General features: G+C 38.8%; 1 protein-coding gene across 1 annotated transcript in view; it reads right to left on the reverse strand.

Annotated features, from left to right (window-relative positions):
* irf9 (interferon regulatory factor 9) overlaps nt 1-19,221 on the reverse strand; it is a 32,472-nt gene that overhangs the window by 5,340 nt on the left and 7,911 nt on the right. The window contains 4 exon segments of the mRNA XM_072666781.1: nt 9,008-9,092; nt 12,700-12,842; nt 14,469-14,649; nt 14,944-15,066. Of these exon segments, the coding sequence (XP_072522882.1) occupies nt 9,008-9,092; nt 12,700-12,842; nt 14,469-14,649; nt 14,944-15,066 (532 nt within the window).

A 19,221-nucleotide genomic window follows, 5' to 3' on the forward strand; every position in this document is an offset into this window, starting at 1 on the left:
AGCTAAGTAAAACAGTTTTTAATTGCATTAAACTAATGCAATTAAAATGAATTATTTAATTAATCTATTGAAGGATACATTTGTTGATTAATCTACAATTACATGCACTCCAAAATAACTGTAAACCTGTTATGGAAACAATGTTTTAAATATTTTGGGATAAAATTATTTTATATACTTTGCTGTTCATAAACATTTTATTTATTCAGCATTATGCCTAATTACATAATTTATGACATTTCACACCTTTGTATGACATTTCACAGGCACCCCTTTGTAGTACTTCATAATGCAACATCTCTTTATTAAAAAAAACAAAACAAAAAAGAATGTTTAAAATTTTTTGTTGGTTTCAAAGTTTCAATGGTTTCAAAGTTGTTTTAATCAGTGACCTAAGATGGGGTTAAAAAAAAAGAATAATAACGAGTCAAAAAGTCAACCAAGGTTACAAAGTACTGCTAAAGGTTTTTTCAAGGACATCAAAGTTGATGTAATTTAGAAAGTTTGTGCTCATCCACTGTTTTAGATGCTAAATACAGGACAGGACGTGGTAGGATAGTGGTAGTTGTGGTGCTTATGTCAATATGTGAATCATCAGCCAGCAATGGAAAAACAAGAAGGACGAGGAGTGGTCCCTGGAGGACACACATACTGATGAATTTCTTATAAAAAGTGTGTGAATATAGGGATATCCATGGGTGAATTTTTGGGGTGGAACTTCTTTTAAGGTGGTACTGAGTTTATGCGGACACTGGATTTTATGGTGGAATTTCAAATAACATGGAACTAAAATTAAGGTGGCACAGAATTTAAAGTAAGTAAACACATGACACACAAACTCACACAATAAGCACACTAATTGTTAAAACAATTACGTTTGATTGCACACAATGATTTTTAAGATGGAATTGCGCCTAAGTAACACCATCCCTGCTCCTTGCTGTCTGCTTGTTGCTGATACAAGTTCATTTATTGGATCCTATCACGCTATATCAACCCCCCCCCCCCCCCCCAAAAAAAAGCGCTCGTCCTAACCCCTTGTGTTTTTCCCTCCTTTCTGTTTTTTTTCACATGTATTGAGATGCCCGGTTCCAACTGTTCTATCCTGGTTCTGCCTGACCTGGCTCTCCACTACCCTCCTGCCCGCTGTCCTGCTCTGGGGTGTCGCACTGATTCATCCTCACATCACTGCATGACTCTGACACTCTCATGGCTTCTGTTTACTTTATCATTCTCATTCAATTTTTATCTTATGTGGCTTGATGCCACACTTACAATTTTTTTTCCTTAATTCAGTTTTGTTCTATTGTTGTGTTTATTCCTGTTTTGATTATTATTATAATCCTGTGTCGACTTGAGGAGGATGGGTTCCTCTTTTGAGTCTTGGTTCCTCTCAAGGTTTCTTCCTATCGAACCGAGAGTTTTTCTGTTGCCACTAGCTTGCTCAAAAGAGGCTTGGACCCGGATCTCTGTAAAGCTGCTTTGTGACATTTGCCGTAAAAAACGCTGTATAAATTACATTGAATTGAACCACCTAGCATCTCCACAGCAACCACCTAGCAACACCGCTGCAGCCACTCAACAACACCATAGCAACCACCTTGGACACTATAGTTGTTTGTTATTTTTGGTTGTACCATAGGGTGCTGCTAGGCTGCTAGCCAGGTGGTTGCTAAGTTGTATTAGGTGGTTACCTAATACAACTTAGCAACCACCTGGCTAGCAGCCTAGCAGCACCCTATGGTACAACCATACAATATCAACATAGTCAAGCTCACATTCTTTCTACTTGCAAATCTAGTCTAAAGTACTTGACTAAATGCCATTCTTAGACTTCAGCTCAGCATTCAACACCACCATCCCACAGAATCTCATCAGGAAGTTAAGCTTGCTGGGCCTCAACACCCCCCTCTGCAACTGGATCCTAGACTTCCTGACGGGGAGGCCCCAGTTAGCCCGGTTTGGGGACAGCATCTCCAGCACCATCACACTGAACACTGGGGCACCCCAGGGCAGTGTTCCGAGTCCTCTGCTGTTTACCCTGCTGACTCATGACTGTGTTGCGAAACACAGTTCTAACAGCATCATAAAGTTCGCCGATGATACAACTGTGTTGGGTCTCATCAGCAAAGGCGACGAGTCAGCATACACAGAGGAGGTGCAGCAGCTGACAGACTGGTGTACAGTCAACAACCTTCACTTGAATGTAGACAAGACCAAGGAAAAGGTTGTTGACTTCAGGAAAACAAGACACGACCACTCTCCACTCAGCATAAACGGCTCCTCTGTGGAGATTGTTAAGAGCACCAAGTTCCTTGGTATCCACTTAGCGGAGAACCTCACCTGGTCCCTGAACACCAGCTCTACAGCCAAGAAAGCCCAGCAGCGTCTCTACTTCCTCCGGAAGCTGAGAAAGGTCCCTCCACCATCCTCACCCTCTTCTATAGAGGGACTATAGAGAGCATTCTGAGCAGCTGCATCACTGCCTGGTTTGGGACCTGCACAGCCTTTGACCACAAGACCCTCCAACGCATTGTGAGGACAGAGGATCATCGGAGTCTCTCTCCCCTCCGTCATGAACATTTACACTGCCCGCTGCATCCGCAAAGCAACCAGCATTGTGGATGACTCCACCCACCCTTCACAAAGACTGTTCTCCCTCCTGCCATCATGAAGAAGGTACTGCAGCATCCAGTCCAACACGACCAGACTCTGCAATAGCAGAAGCCATCAGACTTCTCAACTCCAGAGACTGAACTGATGTTTGTTTTTTTTCTGTTCGATGCACACACACACTGTTCCATTCTCTCTCTCTGTCTGTCTCTCTCTCTCTCTCTCTCTCTCTCTCTCTCTCACACACACAAAGCATTTTGCACAAATAACTTTACTACCTCACTGGACTCAATATTTATTGCACACTACATAATTTGCACACTACCCCTAATTATTTATTATTCTTTGTCTGTATTGTCTGTCTGCACTTGTATTGTGTTGCACTTGTGTTTTGTATGCACTGTGTGTCTATGTTGCACCATGGTCCTGGAGGAACGTTGTTTCGTTTCACTGTGTACTCTATATATAGTTGAAATGACAATAAAAACCACTTGACTTGACTTGATCTAAGCACACCATTCTCTTCACATGTCTTCTATATGGTGACTGAAGATTTCCTTAAATAAGTGAAGGATGTTAATGTCAGGTTTTACAGCTACCAAGAAAATCAACAACTTCAGATTTCCCCTCAAATTTTAGATCCCTAGTTTTCAAAATATACACACGTGGACAAAATTGTTGTTTTAGCTGTGTTTCGGGTCATTATCCTGTTGCAAGACCCATGACCTGCGACTGAGACCAAGCTTTTTGACACTGGGTAGCACATTTCTCTCTAAAATCCCTTGATAGTCTTGAGATTCCATTGTACCCTGCACAGATTCAAGATACCCTGTGCCAGATGCAGCAAAGCAGCCCCAGAACATAACAGAGCCTTCTCCGTGTTTCACAGTAGAGACAGTGTTCTTTATTTGATTATTTTTTCCGTCTGTGAACAGAGAGCTGATGTGATGAAGCTTTGGGGCTTGTCAATATGTAGTTTGGCAAATGCCAGTCCGGTTTTCAACATTGCTGTCCTCCTTGGTCGTCTCCCATGAAGTTTACTTTGGCTCAAACAACAACGGATGGTGCGATTTGACACTGATGTTCCTTAAGCTTGAAGTTCACCTTTAATCTTTTTAGACGTTCTTCTGGGCTCTTTTGTTACCATTCACATTATCCGTCTCTTTGATTTGTCATCAGTTTTCCTCCTGCGGCCACGTCGATTTAACATGTCCCTTTGGTCACATTATTTTCAGGGGTACCATCATTTCTACCAAGCATGGTTCAAAATCAATGTTGGATTTTCATTTGTTCATTTTCATTTGTTCATTTTCATAGAGTTTTTATGTATTATTACTTTTGTCAGATTCAAGTTATTTCTGTGACCACTGTGGGTTTTTCTTTTATTAACCGAGGGATTCCAGCAATTTTGTCCATGTGTGTAGCTCAAATGAAATACCGAACAGCTTAATACCACAAAATCTTCGACATTTAGTAATTGAGAGAATGTATATGAATGTATCCAAGACCTTCAGATTTTCAGTTAAAATTGTTATTGTTTGTTATTTGTATGTAATGGTTATGCCTCTACTTTTCTGTCTCATTTTTTAATTCAGTTCTTATGCTCTTATGACAGGTTACATGACTGTCACATGATCATCAAACTACCAACAACCAACACTATATATATATATGTATGTGTGTATGTATGTATGTATGTATGTATGTATATATACAGTCATGCCCGAAAGTATTCATACCCCTGGCAAAGTTTGACTTAAATTTACTTTTATTTTACCAGAAATTATATTTTTGCCTTGAAACGACACAGGCATCTCCCAGGAGATAACACGATGATGTACAAGAGGCATCATTGTGGGAAAAAGTATTTCTCAGCTTTTATACACATTTGAAAAAAAAGTGGCATGTCCAAAATTATTCATACCCTTTGAAAACTGTCACAGTATATGGGAAAATCCAAAGTTATATACCATTCCAAATAGTCCAAGCTGTTTTAAAGCATCCTAATTACCCTGATTCATTGGGAACAGCTGTTTTAATCAACTCAACAGGAGAAAAACAGCAGCTCTCTGCAGTTGGTTTGTGGACAGTCATGGCTAAGACAAAGGAGCTCACTAAGGACCTGCGGCTGTGCATTGTGGCCGCTCACAAGTCAGGAAAGGGCTATAAAGCCATATCAAAATGTTTTCAAGTTCCAGTGGCTACAGGGCAAAGTATTATTAAAAAATACAAGAAGTTCCGCACTGTGGAAAATCTCAGAAGATGTGGTCGGAAGCCAAAAGTGACACCTGTGCTGGCCAGGAGAATAGTGAGAGAGGTGAAGAAAAATCCAAGGATCACCACCAAGGCCATCCTGGTGAATCTGGACTCTGCTGGTGGCGACATCTCAAGGCAGACAGTTCAACGGACACTGCACACTGCTGGGTTCCACGGACGCAGGCCAAGGAGGACACCACTTCTCCAGAAAAGGCACACAAAAGCCCGCTTGACCTTTGCAAATGCTCATCTGGACAAAGAAGAAGACTTCTAGTGTTCTGTTTTATGGTCAGATGAAACAAAATTTGAATTGTTTGGCCACAATGATGTGTGCACCATTTGGCGTGAAAAAGGAGAAGCCTTCAACCCTAAGAACACCATCCCCACTGTCAAACATGGTGGTGGGAACCTAATGTTTTGGGGGTGTTTTTCAGCCAATGGACCAGGGAACTTGATCGCAGTAAATGGCACCATGAAAAAAGAGCAATACATCAAGATTCTCAACAACAACATCAGGCAGTCTGCAGAGAAACTTGGCCTTGGGAACCGGTGGACATTTCAGCACGACAACGACCCAAAACACACAGCCAAAGTGGTGAAGAAATGGTTAGCAGACAAAAACATTAATGTTTTGCAGTGGCCCAGCCAGAGTCCTGACTTGAATCCAATTGAGAATCTGTGGGGGGAGCTAAAGATCAGGGTGATGGCAAGGAGACCATCGAACCTCAAAGAGTTGGAGCTCATCACTAAAGATGAATGGGCAAAAATACCAGTGGAGACATGCAAAAAGCTGGTCAGCAATTACAGGAAGCGTTTGATTGCTGTAATAGCCAATAAAGGCTTTTCTATTAATTATTGAGAAGGGTATGAATAATTTTGGACATGCCACTTTTTGTTCAAATGTGTATAAAAGCTGAGAAATATTTTTTCCCACAATGATGCCTCTTGTACATCATCGTGTTATCTCCTGGGAGATGCCTGTGTCATTTCCAGGCAAAAATATAATTTCTGGTTAAATAAAAGTAAATTTAAGTCAAACTTTGACAGGGGTATGAATACTTTCGGGCATGACTGTATATATATATATATATATATATATATATATATATATATATATATATATATATATATATAGTGGAGGAAATAAGTATTTGATCCCCCACTGATTTTGAAAGTTTGTACTCTGACAAATAATTAAACAGTCTATGATTTTTATGGTAGCTTCATTTTAATAGTGAGAGATCAAATACCAAAAAGAAAATCTAGAAAATGAAATAATATTTAAATAAAAATATATTTGCATTTCATTGAGGGAAGTATTTGACCCCCTAAAAAACATGACTAATGCTCCCACAGACCACCGACACACCCTAATTTCAGTGAAGTCGTTACCTGCATGAGAGACACCTGTCCCAAATTGTCACCTGTGTAAAAGGCCACCTGCCAAGAGACTCAGTGACACTCCAACATCTCCATCATGGGCAAGACTAAAGAGCTGTCTAAAGATGTCAGGGACAAAATTGGTGACCTACACAAGGCTGGAATGGGCTACAAAGCTGGATGAAGTAAGAAGCTGGATGAGAAGGTGACAACTGTTGGTGCAATTATTTGGAAGTGGAAGAAGTACAACATTACTGTCAATCGACCTAGGCCTGGAGCTCCATGCAAGATATCACCTCGTGGTGTCTCATTGATCATGGTTAAAAAAGGTTAAAAATCAGCCAAGAACTACACGGGAGGAGCTAGTTAATGATCTCAAGGCAGCTGGGACCACAGTCTCCAAAAAAACCATTGGTAATACGCTGAGACATAATAGTTTAAAATCCTGCAGTGCATGCAAGGTTCCTCTGCTCAAGAAGGCTCATGTCCAGGCCCGCATCAAGTTCACCAATGAACATATTAATGACTCTGAGAGAGACTGGGAGAAGGTGCTGTCTTCCGATGGGTCTTCCAGCACGACAATGACCCAAAACATACAGCCAAGGAAACAAAGGAGTGGCTCCATAAGAAGCATATCAAGGTCATGGAATGGCCTAGCCAGTCTCCTGACCTCAATCCCATAGAAAATCTATGGAGAGAGCTGAAGCTTCGCATTTCCAAATGCACGCCTAAAAACCTTAAGGATTTGGAGATGATCTGCAGAGAGGAGTGGGTCAAAATTACTCCTGAAGTGTGTGCAAACCAAAAACGACAAGTAACGTCTGGCTGCTGTGCTTTCCAACAAAGGTTTTGCCACCAAGTATTAAATGATGTTTTACTAGGGCGTCATGCTTATTAAACTAAATTATGAGGAATTTGTGTAATAAAGACTCAAAACATCCAATGTTACAAATAAATCTGGTTCATTGGTTAGAGTGAGATATCTCATTAATAGTTGTATTACATGTAATTCTAGGAACATTATTTCATTTTTTTTGTGGTCACGCTCAATGGGATATGTTGGACGGAGGTCAAGACCACTGATTATTGGAGGACAACAGCTTTGTCAGGTGGAAGGACCATAATTCCACAGTGACTTAACACTTTTTGGAGTCAAATCAATATTCAAAATCTGAGATGTATTGGTCTAGAAACAATTACACTTGGTACTAGAGGTGACCACAACAATAAAAATATTTTAAAACAGAAAGCATTTTTGATTTATACTTTGGGTACCACGGCATCCGCATGGATAAATAATTATTTAAATCTTGCTTGCTTTTAGAATTAGACCATTTGGAATGATTTTTTTAATATTCTCTTTAGAGAATATATGTATATTCTTTGTATGTATCTAGATACACTGTATTAGTAGTATTGTGTTGCCTACTTTGGTCTATGTTGCTGACTGTGTGAGAATCATGTGACAGGTCGTGAGTATCTTAAGCCACATTTCTATGCACCGATTTTGAATGGCATTAAGGACAGCATGAGCCAAAACACATCCGCTGTGAAATAAAAGATTTAAGCAACTCCTAAGTCCTTATTTTGTTGCTGAGTGCAGGCTTTCACTTTGACATGGTCTGAAAGAAGAACTGTCACTCATAGCTGAGAGGAAATTGATTTGAATTGCTAGGGACAACCCAAGAATCACCAAGGCCAGGAAGCTGCTGGAACACCAATGTCATTTTAATAATCCCAACTTAAAAATTCTATAACTGTGAATAATTAGTGGAAGATGTACTGCTCTCCAAAAGGCAAGTTGGGTTTTGTTTTGTATGATTTTAGAGTGACCACTAGGTTTTAAACCACTAGAGTGACCAGGTTTTAAATGATTAATTATGCTTGTAAGGACTGTGGCTTGTTCACACACAAGCCACAGTTAAGATTGGCTAGGTCATTACAATTTAAAAGCTTAGAGATTAGAGTACACACACATACATATTATATGACAATAAATCAAAGCATGTTGAAGTTAGAGCTGCAGCTGAGTCAAATGGCTGCTGCAAGCTGATTTGCCAGTTGTGGCCATACTGTTTGAATTATCAAGCTGTCGTCACAAAATGACAAGTGATACCAAAGCAATTGTTCCGCTCACTCGCCTTAACAGCTTCAGGGAGTACTATGTTTTGACAAAGTTTAATTTACAACTTAGCGTTTTGTCTGCATGGTTACCTATGACGCTATTCTTACAATGATGTGGTAAATCTATGATTGCATGTTTTGGCTGTTTTAATTCCAAAAGCTGTGAAAACATTTTCATATTGAATCATCTGGACTGAGCCTGGATTATCGCTAGAAACCATCCAAATCCCCACAGAAAAGATTTACTAAAAACATAATTAGTCTTTTACAGTGTACATGTAGTGTCCTGCCCTTTATCCTGACTGAAAAACCTTTATGAAGAGATGATTCCACACAGTTAGGAACCAAGACTGTGAAGGATATGGAGATATTTTTGATGGCATTATTCCATAAATCATTTTTTCCAAAAGAAAAATCAAGCCAAACGTTAGGTCAGGGAAGTAGCACTAAGAAGTAAATGTAAGGGGTGCCAACAAACTGCGACATATTTTCAGTGAAACTGATTAACAACAGATTTTTTTTTGCTCATCTTCAGTAAAGTGCTTTTCATTCGAAAAGGCACCGAAAGTTGAACACAGAACAATGTAAAATGACAATTATAATAAACTTATGTATATAATAAAAATCTACTCACGGCCATCACTCTTTAGGATGACTGAGGGTTCTGTCACTTCCTCTAAATGAAGAGTGATGTTATTTCCTCTACTGTCATCCATATCCTGTAGTTTGTAAATTAAGAGTTCATTTCATAACCATGAATTGGATCATGCAGAAAATAAAATACATTTATGAAAACATGTAAAGTTTACCTTACATTTTAATGTGTCTGTTGCTTCACTAACGGGATTGAAGATAAACTTTATTGGTAGTACAACATAAGTACTCATGTTATACAGGGTGGGCCATTTATATGGATACACCTAAATAAAATGGGAATGGTTGGTGATATTAACTTCCTGTTTGTGGCACATTAGTATATGGGAGGGGGAAAACTTTTCAAGATGGGTGGTGACCATGGTGGCCATTTTGAAGTCGGCCATTTAGGATCCAACTTTAGTTTTTTCAATGGTCATGTGACACATCAAGCTTATTGAGAATTTCACAAGAAAAACAATGGTGTGCTTGGTTCTAACTTTTAACTTTTTTTTAAACTATTCTTTCATGAGTTATTTACAAGCTTCTCTTTGTTTACAGCCATTGACATGTCGCAGAGGTTAACACGTGAAGAGCGGATAGAAATTGTGTTGATGTTGAGGTCATTGCAGCAGATTTCAATGCATGACACCCTACAAGACCACCCATCTCCCATGCTACAGTTAGCAAACTGCTTGCCAAGTTTCGTGAAACTGGTTCAGTGTTGGATTTGCCAAAATGTGGACTCATTAAAACTGTCACTAATGAAGAAACATCAGTGGCTGTCCTAGCTTCATTCAGCAAGAGCCCACAGTGTAGCACTCGCCGCATGTCACTGGAGAGTGGCATCAGTCAAACATCCCTTCGGCGGATATTAGCTACTTACAAATGGCACCCTTACAAACTCCAGATGCTGCAGCATCTCAACGAGGATGACCCAGATCGGCGCACTGAATTTGCAGAATGGGCAAAACAAAAATTGGAACAGGACCCTCAGTTTACACAGAACATTTTGTTCAGTGATGAGGCAAACTTTTATGTGAATGGTGAAGTTAACAAACAAAACCACCGCTATTGGTCTGACACTAACCCACATTGGATAGATCCCTCCAAGACTGTTGGAACACAAATATTTATGGTATTGTGTGGTATATGGGGTACAAAGATAGTGGGGCCATTCTTCATCAATGGAAACCTCAAGACCACTGGATATTTGAAATTGCTACATGATGATGTGTTTCCCTCTTTATGCACTGAAGCTGGCACGTTCCCTGAGTTTTTTCAGCAAGATGGTGCACCACCACATTATGGGTGTCAGGTCCAAGCATTCCTAGATGAACAGTTTCCTGGAAAGTGGATTGCTTGTCGTGGGCCAGTTGAATGGCCCCCAAGGTCTCCCGATCTGACCCCCTTAGACTTTTATCTTTGGGGTCATCTGAAGGCAATTGTCTATGCTGTGAAGATACGAGATGTGCAGCACCTGAAACTTCGAATACTGGAAGCCTTTGCTAGTATTTCTTTTGCGGTGTTGCTATCAGTGTGTGAAGAGTGGGAGAAGAGGGTTGCATTGACAATCCAACACAATGGGCAGCACTTTGAACACATTTTATAAGTGGTCAGAAACTTGTAAATAACTCATGAAAGAATAAAGTTACGTTAAAACCAAGCACACCATTGTTTTTCTTGTGAAATTCTCAATAAGTTTGTCACATGACCCTCTTCCCATTGAAAAAACACAAGTTGGATCCAAAATGGCCGACTTCAAAATGGCCACCATGGTCACCACCCATCTTAAAAGGTTTCCCCCTTCCCATATACTAATGTGTCACAAACAGGAAGTTAATATCACCAACCATTCCTATTTTATTTAGGTGTATCCATATAAATGGCCCACCCAGTAGTTTACTGTAATTTGTAAATCATTAGTTCAATATCACACAATGCTTGTAACAGCACAAACGGTTAAATAAAAAGGTAAATAGGGAGAACGTAAAGAAGATGAGTTTTTGTATAAGCCAATCAGAAGCAAAGTTCCTGTTCTCATAGGGATGAATGAAAAACTCTGTTATATAACCTTAGAAGGCAGTCTATGTGCAGCTGATCAGCAAAGTGAACAAGTTGCCAGCCCTAAGGCTAACTGGAGAGAGCATTAGCCCAGAGGTAAAAAATAAATAAATAAAAAGCAGAATAAATAGGTCATAAAATTAGAAGATAAAAAGAAAAAGTTAATTTATTTCAGTAATTCCATTCAAAAAGTGAAACTTGTATATTATATACATTCATGACACACAGACTGATATATTTCAAGTGTTTATTTCTTTTAATTTTGATGGTTATAACCGACAAATAATGAAACCCAAAATTCAGTATTTCAGAAAATTAGAATTGTATCGCATTTTCCTCTTCACAATACAAACAAATTCACAAAGAAAATCTATGGGGTTAAGGGTCAGGTGAGTTAGCTGGCCAATTAAGAACAGGGATATCATGGTCCTTAAACCAGGTACTGGAAGCTTTGGCACTGTGTGCAGGTGCCAAGTCCTGTTGGAAAATGAAATCTGCATCTTCATAAAGTTGGTCAGCAGCAGGAAGCATGAAGTGCTCTAAAATTTCCTGGTAGACGGTTGCGTTGACCTTGGACCTCAGAAAACACAGTGGACCAACACCAGCAGATGACATGGCACCCCAAACCATCACTGACTGTGGAAACTTTACACTGGACCTCAAGGAAAGTGGATTCTGTGCATCTCCTATCTTCCAGACTCCAGATTCTGGGATCTTGATTTCCAAAGGAAATGCAAAATTTACTTTCATCAGAGAACATAACTTTGGACCACTCAGTAGCAGTCCAGTCCTTTTTGTCTTTAGTCCAGGCGAGACGCTTCTGACGCTATCTCTTGTTCAAGAGTGGCTTGACACAAGGAATGCGACAGCTGAAACCCATGTCTTGCATATGTCTGTGTGTGATGGTTTTTGAAGCACTGACTTCACCTGCAGTCCACTCTTTGTGAATCTCCCCCACATTTTTGAATGGGTTTTGTTTCACAATCCTCTCCAGGGTGTGGTTATCCCTATTGCTTGTACACTTTTTTTCTACCACATATTTTCCTGCTTGGACACAGAGCTCTGTGAACAGCCTGCCTCTTTAGCAATGACCTTTGGGCAAGGTGTCAGTGGTTGCCTTTTGGACAACTGTCAGGTCAGCAGTCTTCCCCATGATTGTGTAGCCAACAGAACTAGACTGAGAGACCATTTAAAGGCCTTTGCAGGTGTTTTGAGTTAATTAACTGATTAGAGTGTGGCACCAGGTGTCTTCAATATTGAACATTTTCACAATATTCAAATTTTCTGAGATACTGAATTTGAGGTTTTCATTAGTTGTCACACTTGAAATATATCAGTATGTGTGTAATGAATTAATATAATATACAAGTTTCACTTTTTGAATGGAATTACTGAAATAAATCAACTTTTTCATGATATTCTAATTTTATGACCAGCATCTGTATGTGCGTCTCTGGAAAACTACACTGCTCAAAAAAATAAAGGGAACATTTAAACAACACACACACACACAATATAACTCCAAGTAAATCAGGGTTTCCAAAACACAATGACTTCTTTCATTGTTATAAAATCTTACCAACTAATTCTAATCTAATGTTTAATCTTATCTACCAATTTAATTCTTACCATGCTAATCTGTTGTGCAGCGGTATCCTCTTCTTTGATCATTTTTGACTGAATTTCTCCACTGCTGTCTGTTTCACTTAGTCTTCTCCCTTTGCGTCTCCTGAAAGCTTTTTCTCCATTTTCTTTCTTCATTTCAGCCACCCCTGCATAAAACTACGTCCTTAGTTTAGTACAACTTAGAACAACTCCAATTCCAAAAATGTTGCGACTGATGTAAACGTAAATAATGTAAAAACAAAATACAAAAACAAACAACAAAACAAAACAAAACAAAACAAAACAAAAAAGCACACAGAGTCCGGAAAAAGCAAAGTGGGATACTGATCCTCACCTCCATTTTGGGGGTATCAGAAGCAGTCCCACACTGCTGATTTTAGTTTGGATTTTTTTAGGGGGAGGGAGACTGGTTAAATATGTGTGCTTGAGCATGGCACCAGTGGCCGAGGGGCGGCCAAAGCGGAGTGGAGCCGCGCATGCTTGCTTTTTTCCTTTAGTACCGGTTTAGGCCCACGGTATGATAACCGTGCATTTTAATACCATGGTATTCCGTGAAACCGGTTACCGCTGCAACCCTATGCATGGCCATCTAAATTTGCATCATAAAACTTTAGGTTTTTTACAACTGCAAAGATTTAAACTGATAGTTGTTGTATAAAGATTTAATAAAGATAACTAGAATGTTGTTATGAAACATTCTTTTTGATAATTGCCATTTGAGTTATATACCTTATATAGATCTATATAATTTATTTAATATAGTATATTTTGTGACTTATGATTTTTTTTGTTGGTTGCACAGAATTCAGCAAACTACATTTTCAGTTTTTTTTATGGTGTCTTGAACATGTGTTTAGCACAGTTCGTCCAAATCGATATAACATTAACAAAATAATTCACATTTATTTTGTTATTTAATGTGTCTGACAACTCATTTAAAAACACAAAGCTAGACATAGTGTACCTAAACTATATAAAAAGGCACATATGCATTTTTTTCCTCATTGACATGAATTTAGAATAAACTTTTCCCGTGTCAGACAGTGAGAAAAAAAATGCATAACTGTCGTTTTACATAGTGTATGTAAACTTCTGGTTTCAACTGTATCTGTATCAATCAAATTTTAAAAAGATGACCATGAGCCTTCAACTTAATGCACATTGAACAGGGCAGCTGAACCGGCTCTCGTGGAACAATGTTCACAAACCGTAATGGAGAATTATTACTGTAAAAAGTTAAGGCAGCAGTTAAATTTTGGTGATCAATCCGTAAAATTATATAAATCAAAGCGTATAGACCAAAAAATCTCATAAAACTACAGGAACTGTAAATATCCCCCAAACAAGAACAGATTAAAATCAACAACAAAAAAAGAGTTTACAAGCTGTGATTGGGGGTATTACTAAGTACTGACCATGGAGGGCTTTTGCTCTCTTAGCTATTCATAGTAACAGAATTTTTGACCATGTGTAAAAATAAATAATAAAACAAAACATGTATAAAGAATATAGGCTTAAAAATGTAAAGTTAGTATGTTTTGTTCAGCCAACAGTTGTTTGCTGGTTTATTTTTCTAAGATAAGATATGACTATATGCTATTATTATTGTGATACATTACTATGAATATAATGTCTACCATTAGTATTTCTAGAACACCTAATAAGAGTGGCATGTATATTAATATAGATCATTTAGTCAATCAAATTGCATGAAATTACACAAAATAACAAAAAAAAAAACTTTTCCGAAAGTAGTTACATTTAAATGTTACCTTGCTCTGACAGTGGAACAAGCTGATAGACTTTATATGGTTCAGATATGTCCAGCTGTGACCTTTCTGTGACCTCCCTGAACTCTGGGCTTTTGTTTAAAGCGCAGCGCAGACGAGTCTTCCAAGAAGCAGGGTCAGACTGACCGGGTTTCGAAAGTTTCCCTTTATACTCAGCCCACGCCTAGACAGGGTTAAAAGATTTAAATACCATTTTACAAAGTAAAGAGAAAATGACACCACTACTTTTCAAAAGTTTGGAATGACTTAATTGTTAATAATTTGTGTTAAATATCATAAACAACATTTCAAGCATTTTGAAAGAAAAAAATCATGTTTGCATCACAACATAAAAGTAATTTTCATTACACAGATTTAATCCATAATCATAGAAACAGTTGAATGTGCACAGTAGAGTAATACATTTTAAATGCTCTAAAATGTAAGTTGTGAAACATAAATTGAATTAAGCTAAAACCTTAAAGATGGCACCGTCCTCATCAGTGCGGAAATCCTGCTTTCCAGCATGTTTCCACGGTATACGGAACATGGTCCTCTCTGGATTATCCCACACAAGGCCGTTATATTTACCACTGCTCACCTGCCCAATACAAGACAAAGACAGAGCCATTTGTTTAAATTATATTTAATTTTATTAGCCCATTTTGTGCAGTCAAGATGCATAATAAAATGGACATACAGTGAGGAAAATAAGTATTTGAACACCCTGCGACTTTGCAAGTTCTCCCACTTAGAAATTATGGAGGGGTTTGAAATTTTCATCTTAGATGCATGTCCACTGTGAGAGACATAATCTAAAAAAAAATCTGGAAATCACAATGTATGTTTTTTTTATAAATTATCTGTGTGTTACTGCTGCAAATAAACCAAAGAGCTGTCCAAAGACACTAGAGACAAAATTGTAGACCTCCACAAGGCTGGAAAGGGCTACAGGGAAATTGCCAAGCAGCTTGGTGAAAAAAGATCAACTGTTGGAGCAATTATTAGAAAATGGAAGAAGCTAAACATGACTGTCAATCTCCCTCGAACTGGGGCTATGCAAGATCTCACCTTGTGGCGTATCAATGATCCTACGAAAGGTGAGGAATCAGCCCAGAACTACACGGGAGGAGCTGGTCAATGACCTGAAGACAGCTGGCACCATTATTTCCAAGGTTACTGTGGGTAATACACTAAGACGTCATAGTTTAAAGTCATGCATGGCACGGAAGGTTCCCCTGCTTAAATCAGCACACGTCCAGGCCCGTCTTAAGTTTGCCCATGACCATTTGGATGATCCAGAGGAGTCATGGGAGAAAGTTCTGTGGTCAGATGAGACCAGATGAGAACTTTTTGGTTTTAATTCCACTCGCCATGTTTGGAGGACGAAGAATGATGAGTACCATCCCAAAAACACCATCCCTACTGTGAAGCAGGGGGGTGGAAGCATCATGCTTTGGAGGTTTTTTCTGCACATGGGACAGGACAACTGCACTGTATTAAGGAGAGGATGACTGGGGCCATGTATTGCGAGATTTTGGGAACAACCTCTAAAAGTTAGAGCACTGAAGATGGGTCATGGCTCAGTCTTTCAACATGACAATGACCCAAGGCACACAGCCAGGATAACCATGGAGTGGCTCCGTAAGAAGCATATCAAGGTTCTGGAGTGGCCTAGCCAGTCTCCAGACCAAAACCCTATAGAAAATCTTTGGAGGGAGCTCAAACTCCGTGTTTCTCAGCGACAGCCCAGAAACCTGGCTGATCTGGAGAAGATCTGTGTGGAGGAATGGGCCAAAATCCCTGCCGCAGTGTGTGCAAACCAAAGGCTACTGTACCAAATATTAACATTGATTTTCACAGGTGTTCAAATACTTATTTGCAGCAATAAATTATTAAAAATCATACATTGTGATTTCCAGATTTTATTTTAGATTATGTCTCTCACAGTGGACATGCACCTAAGATGAAAATTTCAGACCCCTCCATGATTTCTAAGTGGGAGAACTTGCAAAGTCACAGGGTGTTCAAATACTTATTTTCCTCACTGTAATTAATTAAAGGACTGTTACAATTCCTTTGGCTGTAGATGGAGCCTTCAATAACTCTCAAAACAAACTTGACCAAAAGAAACAGGATTGACAGAAACATGCCACATATAAATGTGTCATATGTATAACCAAGTGAGGAGAGCAGCTTAAAACACTTAACAATTTAAACAGCTTAACTCTTTCTAAACAAAACTACAACTAAAAGATCTCAGGCCATTAGGCCACATCCAAGTATTAAGTTGAAGGTGGTGAAAATGGTGTTTCTTCTGGTGGTTCTTCCATCTCAAAATAAACAAACAAAGCTCTAGTGTTAGTGTTCTCAATGCAGCAGCGGAGTGAAAAGAAGAATGGCAGCTCACAGCTTGATCGCTTGTTCAGCTCAATGCTGAGGCGGCTTCATTAAACACGGTGACCATGCCATCTACCGCTCTGGCGGTGATAATGTGGGTTTAAAATGATTCATACCATTTTTATTTCTATAAAAAGCAACAACACAGCACATAAAACAAATAACAGAGTAAAAGTATTAAACTCATCCAAAATATGTAGTGAAGTAAAAGTGGAAGTAGGAGAAGTAGTTCTACTTCGCTACTATACATCTCTGCTCATACTAGACTAAACAGAAAGATGCAGACAGTTTCTCCCAAACTCACAGCTCGAAAGATTTTTTTTTAAATTTCATTTAAGGCTCTCTCTATTATAATGTGACTCATGTGTATCATGCAGTCACTGGGATTTATTTCCCTTCAGATTTCAATCAAGTTAAATTCTTTCATGAAGTGGTGTTTTATCCCCCTACTTTAGGGATGAGACTGGTCTACTCCTGAGCTCGTCCCTCACCTGGCCTAGGGCACAGATAAAGTCACCTGCCACCATTACACAACCACCAGACAGTGTAGATAAGATTTTATGTTTATATGTGTATATATAGTTTACATATATATTGTTATATTTTTCACATTGTATGTATAAGCACCATTAGATTGCTCCTCAATTTCGTTGCACACTGTGCACTGACAAAAAAACAAAACAAAAAAAACATCTAGATCAACTCGTTTTAATAATTTAATCAGTGTTAAATTCTCGCAATCAAACGAAAACAGCAGCATCTCAGACCTAAAGCTCAGTCTACTTAACATTAGATCACTAACCTCGAAAGCAGTGATGAAAATGAAATGATATGTGATCAGAAACTAGATGTTTTCTGTCTCACTGAAACCTGGATTAGACCTGATCAATATATAGCACTAAATGAAGCCACCCCCACAGGATATAAATATGTACATAGCCCTAGATTATCAGGCAGAGGAGGTGGAGTATGCATAATCTACCAGAATACACTAGAGATTATTCAAAAACACGGTAACACCTTCACTTCTTTTGAGATTCTCTACATCAATATTTTAAATTCAGCCACAAATAAAAATGCATTCACACTGATTAATATTTATAGGCCTCCAGGGCCCTATTCTGATTTTTTAAAAGAATTTAGTAATTTTGCTGCAGACTTGGCAGTGTGCAGTGACAAAGTTATAATAGTAGGAGACTTTGAAAAAGCAGACAATCCATTAACAAAGGCGTTTGTATCAATTTTAGATTCTGTTGGCATTATACAAAATGTAACTGGACCCACACATTACTCTAATCATACCCTAGATTTAGTCCTGACCCTGGGTGTTAGCATTGATCAGCTAAATATTCTACCTCAAAGCTCAGTAATATCAGATCATTATCTAATCTCCTCTGAGCTACATTTTAGGCAAAATGTTAATTCGTCCCCCCAACACTGTCTAAAGCGCACAATAACCACAATGACAGCTGTACAGTTTACTAAAAACCTCCCACCCCTATCGACCTTAGCTTACACTCCGTCAGACCAAACGGAGCTAGTTAAATTAACAAACAATCTAGAAAATACCCTTCGATCAACCTTAGACAAAGTAGCACCGTTTCACAATAAAATGATGAGGCAAAAAAGGCTCGCACCGTGGTATAGTGATCATACTCGTACCTTAAAACAAACAGTGCGGAAACTAGAGCGGAACTGGCGGACGACCAAACTAGAGGTGCTCCACTCTGCGTGGAAGGACAGCCTTAATCAAAATAGAAAGGCACTCATTAAAGCTTGCTCAGTGTATTTGGCCTCGCTGATCGAGAAAAACAAAAACAATCCCAGAGTTCTTTTTAATGAGATCTCTAAACTTACTAAAAGCCAGGCAGATACTCAACCCCAGATTCCAACATCTTTAACCAGTCATGTTTTTATGGACTATTTTAATAATAAAATAGAAAATATTAGACAACAAATCCAACCCTGCTTATTAAATCAAACATGGCCATCACCTGATGTAGCTGCTTTAGAACATAACTTGGTTGTAGAACAAAGGCTGGAAGCCTTCTACCCACTTCCACAGCCTGAACTAGAAAAAATTATTTCCTCTTTCAATTGTACAACCTGTACACTCGACCCAATTCCCTCTAAATTGCTAAAAGGAATACTCCCAATTATAATCAGACCTCTTTTAACCATTGTAAATTCATCCCTTTGCCTTGGGCATGTACCCCAAACCCTTAAAATAGCAGTTATAAAACCTTTAATCAAGAAACCAAATCTTGATCCTAGCGTTTTATGTAATTATAGACCCATCTCCAACTTAACATTTGTATCTAAGATATTAGAAAAAGCTGTGGCCCAACAACTCTGC

The sequence above is a fragment of the Salminus brasiliensis genome, chromosome 22 (assembly GCF_030463535.1).
Source record: "Salminus brasiliensis chromosome 22, fSalBra1.hap2, whole genome shotgun sequence".
NCBI classification, from domain to species: domain Eukaryota; kingdom Metazoa; phylum Chordata; class Actinopteri; order Characiformes; family Bryconidae; genus Salminus; species Salminus brasiliensis.